General features: G+C 35.8%; 1 protein-coding gene across 1 annotated transcript in view; it reads left to right on the top strand.

Moving 5' to 3' along the window:
* MYO3B (myosin IIIB) overlaps nt 1-20,841 on the top strand; it is a 192,291-nt gene that overhangs the window by 111,943 nt on the left and 59,507 nt on the right. Inside the window, exons 24-27 of the mRNA XM_050711421.1 lie at nt 4,514-4,593; nt 8,886-8,963; nt 10,808-11,013; nt 19,941-20,052. Of these exons, the coding sequence (XP_050567378.1) occupies nt 4,514-4,593; nt 8,886-8,963; nt 10,808-11,013; nt 19,941-20,052 (476 nt within the window). The remainder of the gene's footprint in view (nt 1-4,513; nt 4,594-8,885; nt 8,964-10,807; nt 11,014-19,940; nt 20,053-20,841) is intronic.

Raw genomic sequence — 20,841 nt, 5'->3', positions numbered from 1 at the left:
ATTCATTCAACCAGATTCCACAGTAAGTGCCAGTGATGCAAGAGAGAAGCCAAGAATGCTGACTAGGCCTTTCTGAAATCTAGAGAGCACTACCAAAGTCCAGCTTGAAAAAAGACAACGTATTTCTTCTTTCTGTGCTTTGTAAATACTTGAAATATTTTCAGAACTTCTCCTGTTTGGGTTTGCATAGTGGAAGAGATAGGGTACTTTGACACCACTGTCTTTCCCACCTTGCTGGAACAAGGTATGAGTGAAAAATGTATTTGCAGAGTTGGATTTTCTATACAGTTTCAGGACAAAATTTTTGCTGAGCATTGCCACAGTGAGCTTAGCAGTGATTGCATAGACTTCTGTGCTGTTACTTCTTTCTGTTGGTAACTCTCAGAGCATTTCACAAACTTTAATGACAGAAAATTCACGAAGTATTAATGATATTCTTAACATTATTAAATAGAGGGAAATAACAGAGACATTGGGGCTGTCTGACTCCCCCACTGACACAAAGCAATCCCAGAGACCTTAGCCTCTGATCCTACGAGCTCATAGGTAGGAGCATTCATTTTTCAGATGAGCAGTCCTGTTGAACTGAAAAGGAAATGCCTGTGAATAAAATTAAACATGTACATGTTTAAAAGATCCATCCTGATTCTAACAGTTAACTTCTCTCCCCTCCCTCATAAACACCTTTTCAAAAAAAAAGAAACAAAAACGGAGGTGTCTAAAGTGTCAACCATATGTGTGTGAAGCTAGAATTTTGAAAGGCACAATGCAGTCATAACCTTTAACCGGTTTAACCTTTCAAGGAACCCATGGCAGTTTCAACTGGCTATGATATTATCTAAAAACATTTGTTCTTCAAATATTGACGTTCTTCACAAAGTGGAATAACATTTTATTATTTCTGGTGTGTAAAGTAGTAAATGACCTTGTAAATGAAAATCAAATGCAGGGACAGGTACTCCAAATGTGTACTGACTATGAACATCATCCTGACTCTAGGTGAAATGTTTCTTATTATGTAGACTCATTTTCAAGCCACATTTGTCCTGCTACTAGTTTTAATGGCTCAGGCATGTTACAGATAGTAATTTTCCTGAACATGAACTACTTAAGATAACTAATTCATGAACTTTTACTGAAGCATCATTTTGTGTTTGATCTGGAAAAGAAAACCCTAGTAACATTTTTCTGTGGATTTCAACTGGTGCTGCAATTCAGTAATTAACAGATTATATAGGAGTTCACCTGACATATGTAATAAGAATTGATTAGAATCCATAAGGAAATATTGGTCTTATTCTTAGCTAATTCTTTACCTTTGTCAATAAGAAAAATGAAATTATTAGTGTAAAAGAGACAGCAAATCATTGTTTATGAATGAGTTTTGCTTTTCCCAGTTGCAATTTGCAGTCATGCTAGGTAAACAATTATATACTTTGACCATACTGTATTCAGACAAAAACATGTATACTGGCATAGAATCTTGGAAATGCATGGGATATTGAATATAACTATCAGGTAATACAGTATTGTTGGAGCAACTAACTTAGGGAGCAACTAGCAGTTTCATACCCACTGAAAAAAATGCAAATAAATCAGTCCTGGAGGTGAATGAGCACTGGCTTGACTGTACTTACCATAAACTGCCAGACGGGATTCAGCATTTGTTTCAGGCATCGCGTATAGGTCTCACACTTCAGGTATATGGCACGCAATTGCTCTGAAATGAACAGTCTAACTGGCAAATATTAAGCTGAAATCTCCTATAAAAGCATGTTCATGTCAGAACACTAGGGGAAGACTTCTGAATAACGCTAAGAAAACCAGGAAATCTCTGTTTTGAAAAAGCTTCTTCCTTGGAGCAAGTAACAGGAAAGATATCCAAAGCTGATGCTCAGATGAAACTAATACTAGAATTCTCTGCAAAATGCAGCAATTGACTTGGTCAACTCAAAACTCTCCTACCAGATTACAAACATTTAAAATGTAATCAGAATTTTTGTTTTCGGTTACAATGAAAACAGACAGCAATATGGCCAGCTGAAGAAAAAAAATATAGAAAAAGATGTAAAGAACAAAGAATGTACCTGATGTTTTTTTGTTGCTGTGACCCATTCTGCCTATAAATACAAAAGTTTATCTTCTGAACATCAATTACAGCACTGAAAATAATAGCATATTTTATATAAATATATTTGAAGAAATTTTGAAAACTACTGCAGCCAAACTGGAATTAGTCAACTACCACAGGACTTGCAGGAATTGGGAATATGACCTAAATATGTAGTTCCAGCCTACTCCTGAGAAAGAATTAACTTAATTAACAAATTCATGATATGTAGAGGGTTCTTTTTTTTTTTTTGAAGTAGGAACTGACCACATGTTAGTTTCCTTTTAGTAAGTGAAGTCATGAAAGACTTCTGATTAATTAAATTTAAAAAAAAAAACAACATGGTGCCAAATCAGAAATTTGAAGTGTAGTTTTAGTTTTGCATGAGGAGTTCAGGGAGAGCTCAGGGGTATTAGTTATTAACCTAGTGCCAGCTGTGAGTACGGCAAACCTTGAGCAACTATATTATCATTCTATATTTTGTTTGGTTATTAGAGCTTTGTAACTTTTTATAAAATGCTGCAAAATTTTAGTCATTTTAAACATCTGAATCAGATTTGCTTCTTCTTTTTACCCCATATAGTGTCATCAGTTCTCCAGTGCAAGGCTTTCAAGCATAAAGAAGACTCAGATTGCTAACCTGAAGCATAGCCAAAACAACCTTTCCAGATTTTCTACTTTATCCAAAAAAAGGGCTCAAATAATCAATTTCTTACATAGAAAAATATCAAAATTATATCTAAGAGAAAAATATATTTGCCAACTACTTGCTCATTAAAATCCTAATTTTAACCTTAGAGAGATGTACCATACCATATATGTATATACATACACATATATGTGATTTTCAAAATACAAATATGTGTAAGTATGCATGTATGTATACAAACACAAGATTTTCAAAACAGAGTTGCAGTTCTCATAAACGTTAACACTATAGCCTAAAGCAGTTTCCAAAATCATGGACATACCTTCTGTGTGTCAATCTTAATGCCAGCATCTTAAAAGGGAAATACTTTTGAAAATGAATACAGAATGTTTGAATTGCTCTAAAGAATGTCATTGCAGTGTTTCTCACTGTTGGCCCCCAGACTATTTCAGGAGCTTGGTATTTTCAGTGTTCACAGAGAAGAGCAAAAGTTCCCTTCAGTGGTACGCGGACACTGTTTGCTCAGCTTCTGTATGGAATAACTACCAGCGATTAAGTGTTCTTGGTTTTTGTTTCTCCCATCCTGCCTCCTTACTAGTTATGTAATACATAGTTTATCAAAACTCTGAAGACTGTTTAGAGTTACTGGCTTTCTGTAAAGCAAATAGCTAAACACTGGAGTTGATGCAAACAAGGCACTTAGCATCTGAAAGAAGTGTTAACACTTTATTTACATTTAAATTAAAATGGACACTTATTTATGTGTTCTGGTTCTGAAAGGTGTGTGGTACATCTGCAGAGGCCTATTGTTTATTCATGCTGTAAATCCTTTGAAATGTGTTAAAATGCTTCCCACTCATTATAAAAATCCTGCCACCCATGGATTAGGGCTTTGATGTCACCAATCCTGCTTCAAAGGGTTCTTTCAATGCTATTAATCACAGTTTAGCCTCTGAAGATATAGCCAGAGAAAACATTTGGACATCTTGTGCTAGACTTGCTAAAACTTTGAAATATACAGAGTGTCTTGCATATGCACAGGCCCATATCACTTCCTCTCTCTTCTCTGAGCCTTTATTTTGAAAAGCTGTTTTATGATGACTTTGGCTTTCTGCAAGTACAGCGGAAAAAGTTTAGGACACGTCATATTGTACAATTAAAAACAAAGCAAAAAAAAAAGGCACTCATCTTTTAGTTTACACCACAGAATGTTTTTGCCTGAGGAATTGAGTCAGTCTTTAAAAACCCCAAGGGACAATAAGATTGGGGATTAAGTAGGCCTATATGTCAAAAGGTCAAGAAAAGATACCGTCTTATCATTTTCTCATCTCTTTCATTATTTTGTGAGCTTAAGATGATGTCTAAACACTTCAGGATCCACATGATTTCATAGAAACAAGATTGTTTCTGCTGTCTTTTTCTCTTTTAAATCTCTGAATGAGTCACAGAGAAATTGATTACTAGTGATTGAGCTGTATGCCTTTGTGCTGTCGTTGTTTTCATCAGCTCAGTAGCTAAGGTCAGTGACATGCCACCTTATCACTGACTTTTTCCTCCCTTTTAAATCAACTCTGTCATGCTCATGCTGAATGCTCTGCAAGGCACAGTTAGTAATGAGCTGGGTGGGGAAGAAGTGTAGTGGGGCCTGCAATTTTTACTACTGTTGTGCAAGCTGATTTTTCACCATATGAATTTTTCCCTGCTAAGCTTCTTGAACAGTTTTTGCAGTATTTCTTTCTTTTTTTTTAAAACAGGTAACTTGGCACAGGCAAGAGCCAGAGTGACAGCAGCATCTAGGTCTTTGCCTTCACAGCTTAGTGCTGGGCGTATCAAGGTTAGTAGTGGTCCTTTTGAAGAGATGTAATTGCTTATGAAATAGTACAGTGAGATTATGGTTCAAATGCTTAGCTGATGTAGTGGAGCTGATATAGGAGAGCTCTTACCAAGTTAGAGTCTCTCTTAAAATCAGAAAACGTACCTTAGTTGGAAGCACAGTTTCTAGTTTTGGTGAGAACCTTACTGTAGAATCCAGTGAAGAATCACTTTACTACTGATTAATCTTTAAAATTCTGGAGTAAAATCTCAGTTAACATTGATATCAATAGCAATATTCCTCTTGATTTCAGTGGGTTCAAGGTTTTCCTCTGACAATTTTTAGCCTAGAAAAAGATTTAATTAGGTAAAATTTTTTTAGTGTATTTAACCATATGAAAGGCAAAATAGCAAAATGATCTATTCCTCTTCAGCATAACCTAAAAATCAAAAAAACAAGGAACGTTTGTAACTGATAAATGACCAGAAAAGAACCACTCAGCAAAACCGCTATTCCTTATAGAGAGTTAAATGAATGACTGTGAAATTTAAATGCTGTTGGATTTTGTCATAAGAGTACGTGGCATAATTGCAAAAGGATGGGATGATTTTGTGGCAGTTAATAGTGTTGCCAACTGAGCTCACTTAATATGTGAGGAAAACTGTTGAGCCTCGAGTTGATAGCATCTACAGTTCCTCCCCACTTTCAGGGAGTTAAAGTTTGCTTAGTCAGTTGTTTGTTGTTTTTGTTTGCTTGTTTTACAAAACAAACAAAAATAATTTTTAAAAACAAATGTGGTAACATCAACTGTTCAAAAGTCTACAGCCTTTTATATTTTGGGTTTTCTATTTATTTTTTTCATTTTCTCCTATTATAAGGAGCTCATGCTCAAATGTAGATGCAGTAATTCATGTGAGTCACCCATACATCTATATCCTTTGCTGTACCTGCAAACACAGACTTGAATTTCAGAGATTTATTTCCTTTCTGGTATAAACACTTTCAGTGTTGAAGGACAGATTATGGTCTGTCCAATTTTCTTGTATTATACAAACATTGTCTTCCACATCCAGCTTATAACAGCAGAAGCTTTGTAAGCATGCATTTTATTGCTACAGCTGGAATGGAATAGAGCAGTTCACTTTTAGAGCTTTAATAAACACATTCAGTTATACTAAGTAGTGTTTAAGTGTTCTTTATTCACCCTTCACTTTTTTAAAAAAATAGTTAAAAGACATGCTTAAGAACTACAGCGCTATTCAGAAAATGTTAATTGATATAGTTTTTAGCTGAAAAAAATACTATAATTACAAGTTTTATGAAATTATAACTTCAGGAAAAATATTTTAAATTACTATTTTACACTTTATAAAACAAATCCAAAAGTGCCATAATTTTGTTTGGAAGTTTGGATTTTTTTTACTTATGATTTAATTTATGAGCTTTTTTGCTTAATGTATTTATCAGTTTTATACTATTTCATACCATGCCAACATCAGGTGTAGTCAATATGTGAAAACAATAATTTCCAGTGACCTCATAAGGTGACATGATATCATAAATCATTCTTGTAATATTGTTTCAAAACTATTAGAAGCAATTCCTTTTAGTGACGGAACAGTTTGTCTTTTCTAGGTCAGCTGTTTTCCATTTCAGCTGTAATCACATAAATGTATATACGTCACGACTACTGTCATGTAAAAATGTGACATAACTGTTGGACTATTCTTCAATTTAGCTTAAAAAGAGCAGCTAGTGATTTAAAACACAAGATTATATCATGACATTCTTATTATGTTCTATCATTTTTGACAAGACAGTTATGATAAAGCCAGTTGCCTGTTGTACACGTGATTATTGCCCTACCATAAAACCACATAACTTCATATACTCACAATGTTATAAATTAACTAGAGACAAAACTTCTAAAATTCTTACAGCAAAATCTCCCCAGCTTCAATGTTCTATCAAAGAAAACCCACCTTCAGATGTTTCTAGTCAAGAAGATTTTGAAATTTGTCCTAGTCCTTACAGATTTCACAGGTCTGACTTTACAACTCCAAAGAAAAAGGAATCTCGCGATACTGGTTGTAGCCTGTTTTTCTGAGAAAAGTTATATTACATCCTCCTTTGTAAATGTTTCTGACCATCTGTTTTTCTGTGTGCCCACTCCCTTCCCCCTGCAAAACCAAACAAAACCAAAATAAAACCCTTTTGAACCCAGCAGACTGTAGTAAACCATATTTGACAGAGTAGCAGTCTTAAAGATCATAAGATTCTACCAGTTTGGTGACAATAAGTAGCTGTGAAAAGGAGATGCTCATGTTATCATACTGCCCGAAAGGTAGAGCATTAGCTCACCCTGTATTGGACAGCAGATATTCCAAATGTGGCTAAGAAATCATAAGTGCTGAAACTCCAATGAAAGTATCACTAGGAGTCTATGCTTTTCTAAACAGCAAAGAATCCAATTTAGATGCTCAAATTCATGGGTACTTGGGCTTCACTACAGTGAAACACATTGAAAACAATGTTTTGCTGTTGGTGTTCTTTGTGATTAAATTGTCTGTCTTCTAACATTAAATGTTACCATTTATTCTGAACTTACTGTCAGTTTTCACTGCTTATGGCTTTTGTCTTCTACCTGACCTTTACCAGAGATTTAGATATCAATGTGCAGAATGCAGTTGTCTTGCTAAGATAATTTTGAAACACTCCCATATCCTTCCCCATGGACATGCCTGTTGTTCTGACTTAGGTCATTGATGTTTACTTTGTCACATGACCTCTTAAGATGTTAGATGTTGTCTGTGCTGATAAGGCTTTTTTACTGGCATATATTTCAGTGTTTTCCGTTAACACCCTTAAAACTGAAATCAAGCTGCATCCTTTTTTCTCCCATGTATTAGTTTGAGATGTGTACTAGTGCATGTACACCACTTTGGGCTAAAACATCACAGATTACAAAACCATACTGAAATTTTTATGGTCGCCCTTACGGAAATCTGTCTCCCTTTGCACCATCACTATTTTGAATCTTGTCTTCACAGTTTTCTGTTTTGATTTCTTCCCCAACACAAAATCCATTTTCTTGATCTATTACTACTTAGTGCTTAATTTCCTTTATATTTTGCATGCAGTCTCCTAAATGTCTCCTGAAGGTAAGACACACAGCTACTTTATTGAAAACTGTAATCTTTCAGCAATTACTTTTAGTGTTCAGTAGAATGGTCTTAAGTCAGTCAGTTTTGGAAATGATCATATGGAGCAAAGTCCAGGAAATGTAGCACAGGTGCTGACAACAGCATTATCTGGTTTATACAAATGCCACCTGGTCAGAGCAGATGGTAAACTACCACAATGCAAGTGAATGCTAAAATGTTGTTAATGCTCCATGCAAACAGGATGCTGGTTGATTTTCTTTAATTTTGTTGATCTGTAATATAGCAACACAATCTGCTTGTGATTGGTAACCATGGTTATACTCATTCATAAATTCTGGTTTCATTTTGATAAGAACAGCTGTACTGACAATATAACTAAAATATACAAGAAGCAATATGTTTGCTGTCCATGTATATCCTCTAAAAATAGCTCTTGTGATCTCTACAGAAATGCTGAAAAAGTGGTATTTGAAGGCAGTTCAGCTGGGTGAGACTGCTGAAATTCTTGGCATCAAAAATGATAATTCAAAGTAATTAATGGTAAATACAACACCAGATAGGAAAAGACATACACTCTGTGGTTACCTACTCTGTTTGTTACTTCTTAATTGAGAAGTACGTTTTTCCACATGTAAGCAAAATGAGGCAGCTTTTTGATAATTTACTTCCAGGTCATTACAAAAATAGTAACTCTTCTTATATAGAAAATAAGACCTGATGAAGTTCACTGCAATGATAACAAGATTAAGGAAGGCTTTTTAGAAATCGATTCATAAGGCATTGCATCTTGATGGCTGCTTCGTTGGCCTAGCAATATCCTATCGTGACAAAAGTGTGAAATCACCCCCTAACCAGAAGAGCCTGTCAGTCTAGGAAGACTTAGTAAATAAATGCATTGACAGTGGTCTAACATGTAGGAAGACAAACATGAAATACGGTTTCTTGCTTTGTGAATGAGTTTGGGATGCCAAGCTGTTTAGAAAGGAGCGATTTCTGCTACGGCCATAGAATTCTCAGCCCTGAATACTCTGAAGTATTCACATCTGAAAGAATGAGCATAAGAAAAATCATACCTAGCTCTCATGGATGAGGTGTGGTGGGTTTGCAGTGTTTCTGGAACACCTCTAACATCTGAGTTTTGTTTTCCAGGTTGACACAATGGAGGTTATGCGACACCCTGAGGAAACAACTAACATGAAGCGACAAACTATGGCTTCCTATTTTAGGGTACAAAAGTTAAATTTTAGACAAATAATTTGTTGATAAGAACAGCAGATATCTTGGAAATATTTGTGGGGTTGTGAGATCAAAGAGATAAGAGAATATTTTCCTATTGTGAGGCCTTTGTAGCCTGTAAATTCTCTTTTACTCCTTTTCTTTTTCTTTTCTCATACTGGTTCTTTTCTGGTGTCACCAGAGTATACTGGTAGTAGGATCTAGAATCTAGACTGTTTCCATCTAAAATGCTGAAGGTCTAGAAAAGGCCTTTTTATGAACAGAAGACTGATTTTGTGCAAATAGTTGCCATTACTAAGGCCTTCAGCTCAGGCATACCTACTTTTAAAGGCTAGGATTTCTCATTTATAATAATGAAAACAATCCATCTTTTGCAAGCACTGTTATAAATCAGACAGATTGTTAAGTTTTTAGCAGTAGTCCAGCGTGTTCAAATCAAACAGGTAAGGAGAAGGCAGTGAGACTGTTGGAACAGGCAGATGAGGAGTCAGGAACCCCTCATGCCAGTTGAAGTCTGTTGGTTGATATTATTTTCTTGCAGTCATTACAGACAGAAAAGTTTTGAGTAGTTGGTCCTTGGGCTGCAATAACACCATGCGTAATGGGGGAAGCACACAGTGCTGTGCGTGCCAGTGTGAGTCAAAGCTTCATGCCATGTATGAATACCAGTTTTCTTTTCCATGCAAAGTAATATAAAAAAAAGGTGCAGGGGCAGCTGATATATACTGAGGTGTTGCCCCAGTGTGGAGAATAGAAGGACAAGTATCCAGACTTGGGAACCTAGAGGTATCATTACAGAATGACAGAATGCCAGGTTGGAAGGGACCTCTGAAGGTCATCTGGACCAAGCCCCCTGCTCAAGAAGGATCACCATGGTGTCTAGTATAGCATGAGTGTGCTCTTGCAAAGACCTACATGTCAGCTGTGTGGGGACTAAAAAAAATTAAAACATAGTGAGTCTGAAAATACACCATGATCTGAATGCAGCCCGCAGTCAAGTGACCACACCCAGATCCAGTCAGTTTGGAATTGTATGCAACTTCAAGATTGAGTGTATTTGCAGCAAATACTGATCAAACAATAGGGTAATGAGGTGAGGATAGAGCAGAAGCACCAATATTTTCATTTTAGTGTAAAATGCAATAGACTAAATTGTTTTCTATATTCAGGTTGGATAGGGCAAGAAGTAGTCAGCCCACGTTTCAGCTGGAAGATTTAGGTTAGCTGTTAAGAACATTATGAATAGTTACAGTAATGTGGCACTTCAGTAGTTTACCCAGGGAGGTTATGCAGTCTATATCAGTGATTCTGAAAAACAGATTAGACAGAGTTGTGTCTGAAATGATACTGATACATCCAGTACTCTCTGTGGGAAGAGGACTGAGCTGATGACTTCTTGCAATCCCTTTCCCGATGATTTTCTGTGATTTTTTTATGATTGCCTGTTTCACAATAAAGCCTGTTCTCCTGTTGGGGATATTTGTTTGATCCAATGTGCCTACAGTAGAATTATAGTTAGGACACTTGTTAATTAAAAAGTGTAATATGGGCCTTCTTAAACTACAGAAATGTAATATAAGGAGAGATGAAGAGAAAGGGGTGAGAAATAAAAACTAGAATCATAATTTGTTTTTAACAATTGAACACTTTTAATAGGTTCTGGTTTTAGACAAAAACTTAAAAATTCATAAAAATTTTTAATATGGATTAACATTAATGTTACAAATTGGCGTATAATCAATCATTCCATACTGTTTACAAATATATATTTCCTGCTTATATAGTTGCATTGCAATTTTTTGATAAGTCTCTATATCCTTTTTTTTCCTCACTAGTATTCCCTGATGGATCTTTTATCCAAAATGGTTGTTGGACAACCTCACTTTATCCGCTGCATTAAACCTAATGATGATCGAGAAGCACTAACATTTTCTCATGAGAGAGTTCTACTGCAGCTACGATATACTGGAATTCTGGAAACTGTCAAAATACGTCAAAAAGGATATTCTCATCGCATCCTTTTCGAAGAGTTTGTGAAAAGGTAAGAATTCTATAACATGGCTCTTGTTTTAAAGCTCCATTCAGTAAAATATATTCTAAGTTTAATTACGAAAGGTTCTACAAACGTTGGTTTGTACATGTGTGGCCTGATTCTCTAATGACAGCAGTAACTATCAGAGATAAAGACTACATGACAGATTGAGAGCTCTAATGGAGAAAAGTCAGTGTGAGACCAGCAGTGAGCACTTAGTATTCAGTAGCAAGACTGTCTCCATGATTCCTTCAGTAGAGGCAACATGTGAAAATGTGCATCATGCTCAGATAATAAAAGGATTTGGAAGGTCAGTGAGCTTCAGCCATCATATGAATAAGATTCACATGCTTAAGAATGAACTGATATAAAAATTTTGTTTTAAAAAAAACCCTGTCTGATGAGAGTGTTAATTTCAAGCTTGAAAATGTTAGTTATATATAAAAAAAAAAAAAAGCCTAGGAATATTCTAGAGAAATTTTCATCAATATTGATTTTAGATATAACACATTGTAAAAAATGGTTTAAAATATTTTTGTGAATAAGTTATCAAATTTGATTTTTTTACATCCTTTAGTGCATACAGGAGTCATACTAGAAAAATCTAAGGCATGATTTCAAATCTATGTCATACTGGGGTAGTTCCTATGGAGGCTTATTATGTAAAAATATTTACCACTCCCTGTCCCTTTTCTCTTTTACACCTTTTTTATTCCTTTTCCTCTCACTCCTTCCCCCCAACTTTTCCCCAGTTCTTTGTTATCTCAGGAAGTGTGTAAATTCAAATGAAAAAGCAACTTGTGCTCAGGATCAAGAGTAGTAATTGGAAAGGTCAAGAGCTTGTGTCTGTATGTTGAAATAAGCCTAGTAATGAATGTAGTGTTGTAACTGGAAAAAAATATATTCATGTGCAAGAAAGATCTCTGACTTAAGAATATTCCTCGTAACAGCTTCCTCATAGTCACGTATCTTGGAGTTATCATGAATTATAACCAGATCTCTGTTGACCTGAACCCTTGTCATGGCTACTGTGTACTAGCTTTAATACTGAAAGAATCCATGTGTCAAGAAGTTTTAAATCTGATTCAGGAAATAAGGTTTATAGTGTCATTATGGTTTCCTCTAGAGCTAAAATACACTTTTTTGTGTGTAGTGTTTACTGCTTACCAGTCTGTAAGGCTGATAATAATGGAACAGAAGTAGTGCCTTCAAGCAGTCAGCCCTTCAACAGTAGGAACAAGTGGCAAATGGCTAAATCAAGCCTTTAGTGATATCTCCTGTACAGGAGATTGCTCATTCAGACAACACAGAGTTAATGAATCTGCTGAAAACAAATTATTCATATGATGCTAGAGGGAAGTAGCTGATTATGTTTTTGAGAAAGAAGAGACAGAGTTTCACAGGCCTTTCTAAAAGCCCAGGGACTGAGTATATTCACGTGTGTAAATCAGTCATTTGAGCTTGTGTATCTGTGGTCCTTGCACTGAGACATGTTGAAGAATAAGCTTTAATCAATTCATTTTTAAAAATTAAGAAATTTTCTGATTTGTAATATATTAGTATGCTAAATTAATATGTAACAGAAATACACAACGGATTTATATCTGAGGAAGAATAACTAACGTGTTCATTTGTCCATCAAAGCAATTTCATTCTCAGATATGATTTCCCCCCACCTTCCATTTGTGTGTTACATGACTAATTTTAGTAAGGTCACACCATGCGAAAGCAGTTTTAATAAAGAGATTAATTTTTGTGATCACTAACACATCTTTGCAACATCCCAAAGAGGCTGAAGGGGGAATTATTAACCTTAACTTTTATCCAATTTACACATAAGTGAACAAAGATTAACTCCACTGAAATTAGTGTAAATTGAGAGGAAATTAGGCCTCCTCTTATCAGAAGAATTTTCTCATTTAAAAATGAACTGAATTTGAGTACAACCTTGAAAAGTAATGGTAATAAAAGCAGCATCAACTGTAGCTTTCCGTTCCTGCAGATAAAGGCAAGTTGTGTTTAACTTCTTGTTGGATACTCCCCAACTTTTTAGTTCAACCTGGTGCAATTCCTTCAGGAAAGAAAGTCAATACAAGGGAAGTGGGTAGAGATCTAGCAATTTGACCACCAGCATAGATGGCTTTCTGACTGAGTTCAGAATATAACTGAGGGGTGGGAGGCGTTATTCTTGCTCCTTTTTTCAGTAAAAGCTTTATTTTTAAACAAATTCTGTTCCATTATACTCTAGAAAAAAATGACGAGCACTGCTTAAATAAGGTAGAAGAGGAAACATTTTTTCTTCCACTTAGAGCCATGACTAGTCAAGTGTTTTTAGGAAGTAAGTAGTTGAATACATAAAAATGTTTGAGAAAACAGGTCAAATGCTAAACAGATTGGCACTTCTTTGTTCATAATCAAAAAGACATTAGGCAAGTAGGAACAAGAGTTTCAAAATGTCAGTAAATCTGAGGATATCAAAGATTTTCTAAGCAAGCAAGTTAATTGGTATTTTGATCCTTTTGAGTAACTTAACAACAAAATGGATGAGCCAGCACTTTTTCTCCCTTGATGTTATTAAACAAATAGGTGTGCTTCTTATCTGCTAGTTCAATAATGCTGTTTTGTAAACTCTTAGCAGGAAATATGAGGACAAAACAATCAAAGGCAGTCAACAGTACCATTCAGGGTTTATCAGGTGGGAAGTAAACAAAAGATAAAGCTCCAAAATGTTACTCTTTACTGTCTTCTGTTTTCATGTAGAACAGATGATTTCACAGTGTTGCAAACCTAGAAGTTAGTGTATTGGGTTAAAAAACAGGTGGTGAGGAGAGGACTTAGTTGTAACTCATTCATGCAATGGTACTTTAGCCAAGGGTACAATCATCTGTTTTATGTATATAAACAAACATATTCTTTTACTTCAAGTAGGAAAATGTAATCTGCAGCCCCTGTAAACACTGTGGACTTACCAAGTCTTAGGCAATTCACTGGCCTTGTCTCACACCCCATACCGTCATGTGTCTGTCTTATGTGTTTGCTGTGAAAGCACCATGTCCCCTTTCTCAGGCTGGAATCCCAGGTTTCAGACACAGGTTATTAATCTGTTCAGGCAGCCAGGTGTGCCTGGCTTGCAGGGGCACATAGGGACCATGCACTGCACAGCAGCTGAGGGAGGTGTGCTTTTTAGTGGGGACCTGCATTGAAAGTTCCACTAGATGAGACACTCCTTGCTATATCCCAGTGCCCAGGCCCCTGGAATTTCACATGATGTGATGTAATGTGCTGGTGTGTGCTTGCTACATATCCCCCAGCTGTATACGGTCTTTGTAATGCAGCATATACTCTATCGTGCGTTGAAAGATAAGAGACTTGAGAGTTTAGTGGTGCTAAATGTTGTCAGGTATCAAGTGCCTCATAAGCACACAGGAGTGTGTTGAGAAGTTTTGTACAAGTTTCATATAAGGATTGTATTTTTTTCTTTCTTTGTACTTCTCTGCCAGTTTACATTCTGCATTAAAGTTCTTTGTACAGCATTAGGATGCAGGGTGCGCTTTTCCTATGAGTGCCATCTTCTTTTTAATAGCCAGGTGATGTTATTCAGATCATACACTCGTGACAATACCAGTGATCTTACTGTAACAATGATCCCAATAAGGTTGGTTCTGCTTTTTTCAATCTCACAGAGCGCATTTGCATAAGGTCACTGTTGGTACACCTGGTACCAAAACAGTCTCTAAATTCTCTGTGTTGCATTTCTTCTGACATCTCTTCTGTCTTGTTTATTATTAAAAATCAGGGAAGCACTGAATTAAATTAGTAGTGAACAGATTTGCTACAGAGAAAAATAAATGCTTACTCTTACAATGGTACATTCTAAATGCAAACTTTTTAACATTGAGTCTAATCTGTACCGAAATCCTCCAGTGATTTTTGGAGACAAAACTTGGAAAACCTATGTATTTTGATCTTACTATAATCCATGGAAGCGTTTGTTATTTCTTTTAGTGGTTTTAAGGTTTCACCAGATCTGTATACTATTTCTGTACACTTCACATATGATAATCTACTGTGTCTTCCACATCTGCTTTCTAGACTCCTGTCATCCACAGAACACTGGTAAAGAGTTGCAGGGTAGAGAAGGTCCAAAACCTCTGGGAGAGAAAAGTCTGACAATCCCTTACAAATTATATATACAGAAAAGACTAAATTATGCTTTTCTGGGAGTATTTCCTTGATCTATGATTATATGATGATTTACAGCATGTGTTAGGTATCTTTTACTGAAGAGTATTATAGGTGTTTTTTAAGAGTATTGTAGATGTTTCTGTCATGTTTTCATGTTTAAATGCTCTTCAGTGATCACTTCCACAGTTCACCATTAAGAGTTGGAGAGGAGAGAAATTGAACTGTTCGTTTGCAATCATTTTATCTAAGCTAAAACCACCAACACTAAAATGTCTTGACCATAATCTGATAGTTAACACATGGCATCATTCTGAAGTTTTCCATGCCTTAGCATACTTGGATGTCTTCAACCTTAAGTCTGCATGTCCTAGCTTTGCAATTGTTTATCTGGGGATAAATTCAACTTTTAAAAAACTTTCTTTTATGCCTAATTACCGTTAAGTACAGTTAATTCCACTCTAATGTATGTTTTGCACAAGAATATTATCAATGTCCATGCAGGATAGTTTGTAGAGCAGTATAAAAACCATTGGTTAAGAAATACATAATTTCAAAGAGAGTTTCATCAGCTGAGAAATCAGTTCTTCTGAGGGGAAATTACTTCTCTCTTACTGCTACTGGGAATGTGATTAGTCAAATGCTTTTAGGAAACATAGTTGAATATTTCATGTTTAGCGAATTTTCAAGCAGAACGGGTAACTCAAAAAATAATGTTTTTGCACAGATATGGCACGTAAAGATTTATTGTCTTTACTTCAAAACAAATGAAATCATATAGTACTTAAAACAGTAGTACCAGTTACACAGAAACACTACAGTTTCTTAATTATGACCAGGATAATTTTTTTTCTATAGTCACTCAGATACTCAGGATTGTTAGTAAGAGTTACCATGTGCATCAGAAGAAGAAAATCCTACCAACTTTATCCTTTGTTCATGTCCACCAGTATGTCTCCAATCTCATGCAAAGTTGTTTGTAAGAGTCCTTATGGCTATTATTATATTTAAATGTAGCAAACCAGTGCCAAGATCCCATTTAGATGGTACCTTATTTAAGCACCAGGAACAGCATTACTTTAACCTGCAGCCAGTTTAGCAAGCTGCCTCGGGAGTAAGACTATCATTCTTTCTTCTCTATATTAAGTCTTTCTTTCACCCTTGTATTTATTTCCAAAACAGGGTGTAAAATTGTTTCTTTATCTTGAATTCAAAATACTTCAAGGTAGATTTCACAGTGTATGTCCTTCAAGAGTATTTTTGTGCATTTAGGACATAATATGAATGTCTGAATATAAATCTAGTGTCAGTTACAATTAAATTACCTGTATTTTTCTGGTAAAACTAAATTGCTCATTGCTCTTTCATTAAGACCTTCTGTGTTGATGTAACAACACATGAAGGACTAGATTTTTTTTTTTTTTTAAATAGACATAAAAACATTGGTTTAACCTAGAAGATCACTACAGTGTTCTGGACCATGGTATTTTCTGTTGGAAGAACAAAATCAAATGTGGAAATAAAAAAGTAGAGTTGTGAAACTTTCATCCCATGTGGAAATGAATAATATTTTTAGCCTTACCTTTCTACAGTTAAGGATCTGATTTCTTCTGTAGGTTAAATGATGTAAATAGAGGTCGCTCTCTGTAATCTCAGTACAGTGGATTTACATAAGTATGATAGAAATGTAATTAGGCCACTAAATCAAAATGAACATAGTTGTAGTTCACCCACAGGTTTGGTTTTCACTACCATTTCACCATGTATAATATTTTAAAACTTTCACCAGATACATTAAGGTTAAACATTTTACCTTCCTCCAAAATATTGAATCTGGTCTATTGCCATACAAAGATCTTAGATTTGGTAGAATAGTTTTTTGACCCTATATGGCATGAGGTATGTTATGATACAGTGAGCACATAAAGTCAAATTACGTGTGCATTTGTAGTTGGTGATTTAATCATGAAAACGGACTGTGTAGAAAACAAAGCATTTGCTTGTCATTGATAAAACAGTAAGGTTTAAAAATTACGGGGGTTTCCTTGACTATTTTATTGAATTAGCGCTATCTAAAAACTGTTCAATGGTGTTAAACTATAACATGTCTTAAAAGATGTATGAACAAGCAGAAAACTGATATTAGCATTGACTTGAATCATCCTTCCTTCTAAGAAAGGAAATGAACTGCTTAAGTTATGCATATGTGTAAATGACAAGGCTATCTGAACGCTTTTGAATCAAAAAGCAATTCATAATCGGTGCAACTTCCCTGACATATCTGCCAAGCATGTGATAAAATTGCACACTATTGCAAATTGTTTGGGGTATGTATATTTTAAATCTGAGTTTTATTAGTGCAACTTGGAATGTTGTTTGTGTTGTGAAAACAGACATCAATAAGTTGAGTAATAAAGTGGAGGAAATGTGCTTTTTTTCTTTTAAATCCACCACATTTCTCCATACCTGCTAAATGCCATGACTGTTAGTATTTTGAAGGACTTGGTTAAAGAATTTGCAATATCATCTTATTGAGAAAATTACTGCATTAAAAACCTTGACTTGGTAATACATAATCTCCTATCATTATTCAGAGTGGGCAATGTTTCCACTTGGTAAGTATCTATGTCTCTGGTCCAGGACTGATTCCAGTGCTTCTTCCTTCAGACATCATTTTGTTCCCCTTTGATCTTTATTGACTTTTAGTGGTTCTTTTTTCTTTCTTGTGACAACTGGAGCTAATCTCCAGAGATTAACTGGAGCTAATATTTGAAAATCATATTCTCCTGATAAAAAAAAAAAAAGTATTGCCTTAAAAGTCTATTTCCATTCTTTATAATTGCTTCTCTGTATTTTCTTCAGTATGAGGTAGGATTTTTTCTTGCCTCTGTGTGGCTGCAGAGGAATCTGTCTTTGAGGTTCGCTGGTCAGATTCCTCTCTTTATTTCAAGGAACAGATGATGGTTCTTCCCCATGCTAATAATTAGGATAACAGTTTGCTGAACCTGCCAATTCCTTTCAAACACAAAGTAAATAGAGAAGCTTCTGCAGAAGTGTAACTTAATAAAGACCAAGAAGACACATGGTGGTTCATAAATGAGAGATGAGGTGGCAGTTGCTACCATCTAGCTGTGTACTTGTGGCAAAATAACCTTAAATTTTTAAACTAACTGTCCATGGTCTTGCTGTTACGTAACATAATTGTCTGCAATAGTGACTTAAATACTGTAAAAACATCCTTCACAAACGCATGGTGGCTTTACAGGCAGTGCTTGTTGCAGTCATTCCTCATGTCTGCTCAGTTCAAACATGTTTACATCCCTTTTTCATTAACTATTTGCACCATAATTTTATTTCACATAATTGTTAGGGGCTGTTCATTTCATGTGAACAAGGGAACATGAACAAAACAAAAGTCAATGTTGTTTACCATGGGCCTGATCTGAAGGCCACTAAAGTTCATTGTAATCATTCCATTAATTGTTTGTCCCAATCAAACAGAAAAAAGACACGATGCCTAATGACTTACATAACCACAGAAATCCTTCTGCATATTAAAAATGATTAAATTCATATGAAGAGGAGTTCACTTTTTTTCCTTAAAATAGCTGCTAGTTTTGTTTAACCATCAGCATTGGTAAAAATCCTTGTTGATAAGGTAGCAATGCCAATTGTTTTAATTATGCATAAATATGACCTCTTCCAGAGGTATGAAACACAGGTGAGTATTCAGGCAGTCTGAGCATCCTGTTTTCTGTAAATTAAGATTGATATGAGAGTTGTTTTTACTGTAAACTAATCTTTATTTTTCGCACACAGTAGCAGCCTCTCAGCATCAATATTCAGTCATTATCACTAATACAGACTGTGTACTGCCCGCCCTACTAGTACTAGCCTTTCTCTTCGCAGACTGAATATCTGCAGTCGTTCTATTAGTCATACTGAAAATGGAAATTACCTAGGTGCCATTGATGGAGGTGATCTTGTTACAAGCTCAAGAACCCTCGGACTTCTTAAGTGGACCTCTGTTTCCCAAAGAATGCCAAGGCCACTTACATTTCTTTGTGAAAAATGAGCAATGCAAGTAACTAACATACTGAACGATTCTATTGATGGAATACCCTCTCTTGGCATTTCTCATGAGAAACGGACCTCAGGTCATGAATACCATATCTTTGGTGTCTTTCTCCTTCTTGGATATTACTATTTGACTTTTTCTCCCACTCAGAAATCTGTAAAGGTCCACTGAATACCAGGTAGTAACTGCTTGTTCAGCAGACTTGCAGATTTGCAAGTATAGCTTGCATATGTAACTGTGCAGAAGTATGCCACTCTGTAGATGGTGTGCTTATTTTACACACATTATGCAAAATGTTTTATTTTGCCATCCTTTCTTGTACTCTGATTTCTATCACTTTCCATTTTCTCTGTTGTTCTTTCACTCATCTGAAAAATTCAGAGCAACCTTGGGTATTTCCTAAGTTGTACTGGTTTGTGAAAGACCTTTATATGTACCCCAGATGGGGATCTCTACAATGCAGCAGATTCTTGTCACCACCCTAGTAAAAATTATTTCCCTTTGCCATGTATATTTTCAAATATAAGTCCAGGACAGCTGATTTATGAAAAGAGTATTGAGTATAAGTAAGAATTTGGCCCATGAGTTCTGGAGATACAGCTCTATGCTAGAGAAGAACAGTGAAAGTATATATTTGTTGTTGAGTCAACTCTTTCTTTGTCATTTGGCTTTGCAGGTATTACTACCTTGCTTTCAAGGCACATGAGACTCCCCTTGGTAGCAGAGAAAACTGTCTTGCCATTTTGGAGAAATCTAAATTAGAAAACTGGATTCTTGGGAAAACCAAGGTAGAATGCGCTAACATTTATCAAGGATAGTGTCCTTTTAGCACAAAACATGTCTAATAGTGGTTTGCAAAGTACTGCATAAATGAAGAAAAGAGCAAGGAATTTGTTCCAGTAAGTTAGCCTCCCAGGTTACACTGCTGCCCTCCCAAGCTAGCTGAGTTCATGCTACAAGAGGAAAGGTGCATTGGGTACCTCCCCAAAGTGTGCTTTGCACGTGGCTGCCTTGGTAAGGACAGTACATCTGTCAGTGTCTGCTGTGGTATTGTCCCCCTGAAGCTCCTCCTGCTATTAATCATGGCATGACTGAAACTTCACGCTCTGGCCCATCCTGTTGGCCTGGTTAGTACATTACTTGTGGAAATTCAGGTGAGATTTTCTGGCTCTTTGATAAAAGAGCCTTTGATCATGGTTTAAAAAGGCGTGGCTGACTTCTGTGAAAAGAAAGTTATGTTGTATCCTGAGTTGTTTTATGGTGCACAAAGGAAAAACAAGGAGAGATTTCCTGCTCAAGACCCAGGTAAAGTGTGTATAACTACTCACAGGATTTGCCTTCTGAAGTGGAATGTTGTTAGACAATATTGTCTAAAAACAAATATACTACAGGATTTATCCTTCCGCTATCAAGAAAGTCTGTATTTCAAAATTGTGGGTATATGAAAGCATCCCCCTGACCAATTTACATTGTAAAGGGGTAAATATGTTGTTGTTTTTGTAATGGGGTAATCATAAGCAGTGCAGTAACGAAGTTCCACAAACACACTGAGAGCAAATATTTAATTCACAAGATAT

This window comes from Cygnus atratus, chromosome 6 (genome assembly GCF_013377495.2).
Source record: "Cygnus atratus isolate AKBS03 ecotype Queensland, Australia chromosome 6, CAtr_DNAZoo_HiC_assembly, whole genome shotgun sequence".
NCBI lineage: Eukaryota > Metazoa > Chordata > Aves > Anseriformes > Anatidae > Cygnus > Cygnus atratus.
The sequence above is the reverse complement of the archived record's forward strand: the minus strand, read 5'-3'. Positions and strand labels throughout refer to the sequence as shown.